Source organism: Hylobates moloch, unplaced genomic scaffold (assembly GCF_009828535.3).
Source record: "Hylobates moloch isolate HMO894 unplaced genomic scaffold, HMol_V3 SCAFFOLD_7, whole genome shotgun sequence".
Lineage (NCBI taxonomy): Eukaryota > Metazoa > Chordata > Mammalia > Primates > Hylobatidae > Hylobates > Hylobates moloch.
Genome location: NW_026652282.1, coordinates 12670589 through 12676857, shown reverse-complemented (window position 1 = coordinate 12676857; position 6269 = coordinate 12670589). Strand labels below are relative to the sequence as shown.

The 6269-nt window shown below is 44.7% G+C and overlaps 1 protein-coding gene across 4 annotated transcripts in view; it reads left to right on the top strand.

Moving 5' to 3' along the window:
* The first annotated feature begins 611 nt into the window (after positions 1-611).
* The window catches only part of AP1S2 (adaptor related protein complex 1 subunit sigma 2), a 30466-nt gene continuing 24808 nt past the window's right edge, over positions 612-6269 (top strand). For 2 of the 4 annotated variants that reach the window (XR_009214275.1, XM_032756627.2), the window contains exons 1-2: positions 612-920; positions 3090-3268. Coding sequence is in view for 2 of the 4 variants with exons in the window: in XM_032756627.2 (XP_032612518.1) it covers positions 3090-3268 (179 nt within the window). In the remaining 2 variants the exon portion in view is untranslated. The remainder of the gene's footprint in view (positions 921-3089; positions 3269-6269) is intronic. The other 2 variants (XR_009214276.1, XM_032756626.2) reach the window with 1 other exon arrangement.

Below are 6269 nucleotides of genomic sequence, written 5' to 3'. Positions count from 1 at the left end.
TGGTGGGGCGACCCAGTGTGAAGGAAGAGAGATCTCGAAGGTGAGGTGCTGTCCGGGCTTTTCAGCCGAACGGACGGTAACTCATCCAGTCCGCAACACCGAGGATGGGCGAGGCGAGCCCAGGGAACAGACTCCCGCGAAGCTCGGGGCGGAAGGTGTCTGGGCTAGGGCTGGGGCAGTGCGACGGGAAGGAGAGGCCGGATTCCGGACAATTTTGAGGCAAAATGATAGCAAAAGGCCCGTGAATGCGTGACGAGCTCCGCAGAAGAGCTGACTTGTTTTTCCAGAGTTGCAGCACTCCCTCGTCTCCTCCCACCCTCCTCGTCACACCTCCCCGACCCACCCTCTGGGGACACAGAGAATCATTAGAGCTCGAACGTGGCTCTTCGCTGTCCAGAACTTCCCTGCCCCGCACCACCCGCTAGGCTAAGGACGCCGCAGAATCCCGTCCTCCTATCATTAAACAGGCAGGACAGCCGCCCGCGCGCGCGGCGTCCCGGAGGCACCAGCAGGAGTGCGCGGGCGCGCGGGCCCGTGGGCCCGGCAGACGCCGCTTCCGGGTCACGTGGCCCGGCTTCCGGTTCGCACCACCCCTCAGCGAAGAAGCCTCCAATCGGCTTCCTTGGACTCAGCGGTTACCTGCGCTGCCTCCGGTGCCGCTGGCGACCGCTGAGCCGCTTCCCGCGCGTCGCCTAGCCCGCCCCTCAGCTCGCCGCAGCCCCGGCTCCTCCCTCGTCCGGCCCCCGGGGCGGGGTCTGTCAGCTTGCCCTCCCCTCTCCGCCTAAGCCTGCCCTCCGCCAGCCGGGTCCCCTCCCCACAGCACCACGGCTTCTCTTCCTCAGCACGGCGACAGGGGCTTCCCCTTAGCCGCCGCCGCCGCCACCGGCCAAGCTCCGCCGCGCCCGCGGCCCGCGGCCGCCGTAAGTCCCTGGGGACGAAAGGGGGCGCCGGGGATGGGGGAGAGGGGGAGGGAGGGCTGGGCGCGCCCCCCGCCACCCCGCGCGCGCCCCGACGACCCCACCCCGAGCCTGCCCGGCCCACCACTGAGTCGCCGCGCCCGCAACTCACTTCTCTTCGCGTCCGCGCCCTCCGCACCACTCCGCGCCGCGCCCGTGGATGTGGGGGCCAGTCCCGGGCTCTGCGACAGCCTCGCGGCACCTGTGGTTCGGGAATCGCCTCAAGTTTTGCGGGGCGCTTTCGGGAGGGGCCGGGGGCGGTGGCGGCCGAGGACTCTTGGCGCCCCCTGCGCGGCGGCGGATGCCATTGTCTGCTCCGCTCCTTGCCTGTCACCTCGCCCGGGCTTGGTCAGTGATGGAGTGTGGCCACGGGAGTGGGGGGGAGGCACCGGCGACGGCCGGACCCGAGGAACGCTGGCCCGGAGCCCGCGCCGCGGCTGAGCCCATTGTTTTTAATGCCAGTCTCGAGGAATTGTGGTGCCCTGTGATTTGCGGCAAAATCAAAGCATTGGTTTTTAACACGAGGGAAGGAATACTCGTGCATTGCAACCGGGTTTCGTCCCATGTTAGGACATAATTTATTTTAAGGAGAATACATTGTTTTTTCGTCCTGCAAAGTGGTAGGGCGGATACAGGACCCCCTGCTCCAGACAGCCTTGAGCCCATACTCTTCGCAAGCAAACCCTCACCCTTTCTGGTCACCAAGATCTAGGAATACGAGGTCCATTCTTTTCCAAGTTCTGGTAACGGGTTTGCAGTAAATGTCCAGTTGATGCTTCACTTGCTGCCCCCTTCGAATGCCGCTATCTTCAGGACTTGCACAGGAGGCACTTTGGTATCACCTAATAATGTCCTTATATTTTGTTCCCCTGACGCATTTTAAGTGAGGTAATAAGACCATTTTAACTTTACTAAAGTTGAATTGCCACGTCATACATTTCTAGGTATCTTGTTGATACCTTTTTGGGTGGTTACAAAAAGCGACGATAATTTCTTACGGAAATTTAGGGCCCATTTTTATTCTACATTGGTTCTGTAAATTTCCCGTCCCCGTGTTCAAATTCAAGATGGTGTGGTGAATCTTGAGAATCATGCTTGAATCTTATTTGCAGTAACGCTGTTAAAGGAACTTAACAGTGGTTAAAAGAAAAAAGGATACCTATGTGAATTCTGCCTTTAAATTACCTTTGTAGAAACAATACTTCTGTTTGCAGTTGAGATGACCAATTGGATTACAAAAAGCTTGGCGTTAAAAATGAAACATGCAGACTAATCAACACATTTGCAGATCACAAATAAATACATACAAATTGGTTTAAGTATAAAACACACTAGAATTCAGCATCCACTGTATCTGTAGATACTATTTTTTATTTTAAATGAAGTATTTCATGTAATGTTTCAATACTAAATCTTATTTAATAAGTGTAAATCTTATTGTGACCTTTTAAATGTTTGTTTTCTTTTTCATAATACTACATTAACTCAGTTCTAGATTTTGTACATATTTAAGTTGGAATGTTTTAAAAGTCAGATGAAAACATACTTTTTTATTAAGGAAAATTTGTATTTATGGGATTTTTCGGTTAATATTTTGGATCATTCTGTTTTGCTTAAAATATACCATCATAAACTGAGGAGACACATTCCAAGATATAAGCTACTGTCTACAAGTAATTCACCCTGGAACTAGAACGGCCTCAGGATGAAAAATAGCAGGTCTTCCGTTTCTTTCAAAAGTACCCAAACCAGTTGATGTCTACCATTCTCTTTTGATGCATATAGAGAGTGCGCAATGTATAGCACAGGTAGAAAATAGTTTCTTAAATTGAAAGAGTGACCTTTATTTTTCTTCAAAAATTTCACTTCAGCTTATTACCCATTTTTCTTTTTTCTCCTGCACACTCCCCTCCAAACTTAATGTGGAACAAGGTGGGATTGGAAGGTTTGCATCTAGAGGAAGATCTGTCCAAAAGAATTTTTTGCTATTTTAATTGGCATAGAAATACTGATGGCTACTAATCATTTGTCATTTAAATGCCCCATCCCCTAAAGCTTCTCTGTGAAACACATAATCTTAACTTTATTGATTCAAAGTATTACATGTAATCTTGATTTTATTTATCTTAACAGATGCAGTTTATGTTGCTTTTTAGTCGTCAGGGAAAGCTTCGACTGCAAAAATGGTATGTCCCACTATCAGACAAAGAGAAGAAAAAGATCACAAGAGAACTTGTTCAGACCGTTTTAGCACGGAAACCTAAAATGTGCAGCTTCCTTGAGTGGCGAGATCTGAAGATTGTTTACAAAAGGTATAATTTTTATTTGTCAGAAAGGTGAAATAGAATCAAATGTTAGGTCATGTAGGAAATTGCAGACTTTAGTGATGACATTTATAAATAATGATTAATAAAGATTTAGATGAACTAGGTTTAAGGTAAAGCTTTGTGTTTTTAAAATAACTGGTGTTTTGATTGATAATTACTGAGGCTGAAATGATAAAGGCAGGGAAATAATTTGAAAACTAGTTATATAATTAAAGGCATAAATGATTATTCATGCTTAATCATCTTTATAGAAGAGTTTAATGAATTCATTTCATTGCAGGGGAAAGTAGGGTCAGTATTTTAAATTGTGTGAGTAATTGTCTGAATTTAGACAAGTACAGGTAGAGTCTAATTCTTTTTCCCCGAAAATCTATGAAGTAATGACTAATATTTGACATGCCTTTTATCTGATTTTTAGAATCTTACGTATAAATACCTTGACTATGTAGACTATTTCAATCACATAGATGTTTTCTTTGTGTATATATGAGATGTGTTTGTAAGTAGTGTTTATTAACTTTTAAGTACCCTTGTTGCTATGGTGGGGGTGCAATTAAATATGACAGATAATTTTGTCAAGGACAGATTTTTTTTTAAATTTGATGTTTTAGCCTGTAGGCTTCCACACTCCTATTCCATGTCATGGCAGACATCACTGAGCAGTCATACCCTTGATTTCCACTGAGCCCTGAGGTTGCCTCAACATCGTTATCAACACAGTTCTCTAGGACATTCTAGTGAAAGCCTAATTCATCAATCCATTAAATAAATACTCCTTGAGCATCTGTTATTGGTCATTTGAAGGGTCTAGGAGGCAGAGTAAGCCCTAAGAGCCATTGTTTCCTCTCCATCTATTCTCCAAGCTACGCTCTACAAAGATTGAGCTTTAGGACCAACTCACTTCCCCTGCCCATCTGCCTTCAGGCTTCCAAATAACATTAGCCTAACATAAAAAGTACCTCTTGCATTATCCTTCAGCTGAAAACAGTTTAGTATGAAGAGCTTTGCACACACAGGACTGGAAACACAGTGGAATTTCTCTTGTATCTTCATTTCTCTGTCTCCACTTCTTCTCTCTCATGTAACTTCCATCTTAAGGAAGATGTGAATAAAAGCAGTGATGGAGTTAAAAAAAAAATAAAAAAATAAAATTTGATGTTACAAAATGACTCATAGATTGGCTTTTAACACTAAAATTTTTTTAGTGCTATACATCTTTATTTTATAAATATCTGAAACCCTGAATACCCTAAAATAAATTTCTCAAGATTGTTCTAAGTAGGTTAAAAGAAATAAACTTTCTTCTTTTACAGAACATTTTTTGAGGGGACATTTACTTCATTCCCCATTTGTTTCTTTTTGAATAATTTGCTGAATTTAAGATAAGAGCATTTCTGCATATAAAAAGTTCTGTTGTGTGGGGAGTATGCATGGAAGTAACAGTATGGGATACAATGAGGGTGGGAGAGAAGTCTGGTTTTCTTCTCAGCTTCCCTTTATTGCACTCCAAATATGGGTTGGATATTTTGTCAGGGAGATGGCTGGGAAGAAATGGAGATTACAAGACATAGAGAGTTTCTTAAATATTGAGGACTCCTCTTTATTATTTAATGATCTTTGGTGATTTTGTATCTTTGGGTGATTTTGTATCCAGTGTTTCGTTTGGTCTTATTAAAGATCATAGAAAAATCATATCATTTGAGAGGTGAGAGATGTTTTACAGTAATCTAGTCAGGTGATTTTGTTTTGTTTTGTTTTAAGCTTTTTGCCCCATGGGTAGAACCTTAAATAAAATGAGTGGAAGTGAGGCTGCTCCATGTGAAATCAGGAACAAAGATCCTGTATCCTGGCTCACTTGGCCTTTACCCCTCTGCACAGGAGACAGTTCTTGAGTTTGAAAACTGCCGTTGTTGATCAAACTTCAATTTTATAAAGAATGCAAATTTGGGAGAAGTGACTTGTCTAGGGCCATATGCCAGTTAGTGATTGACATGGGGCTGCAACTCAGATCTTAAGCTTGGAGGCAAAGATTTTAAACAGGGCTGGAAAAAGATCAAGTTTACATATCTTAAAAGATTGAACTGAGACAATGGATGAGGGCAGGAGGGGCTGAGACTGGCACCTGCAGGATCAGTAGGAGACTACGTGAGATCCTGAACCCAGGCACTGGAAAGGAGGGCTATCACTAAATAGCCATTATCAAATAGGTAGGTTTGATAAGACTTGGTCACCTCTAGAGGTGGGAAGAACACAGGAGGCCGAGGCAGGAGAATCGCTTGAGCCCAGGAGTTCAAGTCCAGCCCTGGCAACGTAGTGAGACCCTGCCGTCTCTACAATTAAAAAAAAAAAAAAAAAATTAGCTGGGCGTGGTAGCATGCACCTGTAGTCCTAGCTGCTCTGGAGGCTGAGGTGGGAGGATTGATTGTGCCTGGGAGTTCAAGCCTGCACTGAGCCCTGATTGGGCCACTGCACTCCAGCCTAGGTGACAGAGTGAGACTCTCAACAACAACAACAAAGTGGAGAGAGCAGTGAAGAAAAGGGAGGAGTGGGGTGATCTCCACATTTCTGGTTTGCTGATGGGGTACAAGGTGAGCTAGAGAACTCGGCTCATTTTGGGGTGAGTTGATTTGGGGATGTCTATGTGACTTTCATTAAGAAAAGCCTGATTTTCTGGTGGGATGTGGTTGATGTAGGTATGGAAGTCTGGGGAAAATAAGACAAAGTATTAGATCACCAGCATTCAAGTGGCAGGCAAAGGAGATGACGAAGGGACCTTCAGAGTGGAATGAGAAATTTCACCAATGCCAGATGTTGCATAAAGTTCAATGAAAGTGAGGAAGGAATCTGGTAGATTTTACAGTGAGCATTTCATATAATGCCCTTTGCCAGAACATTTTCAGTGGAATAGTGGAGATAGAACTCTTGATGTAATGGGGCGAAGTGTGAAGAGGTGGAGAAATTTAAATAGCATGTGTAGACTATTTTG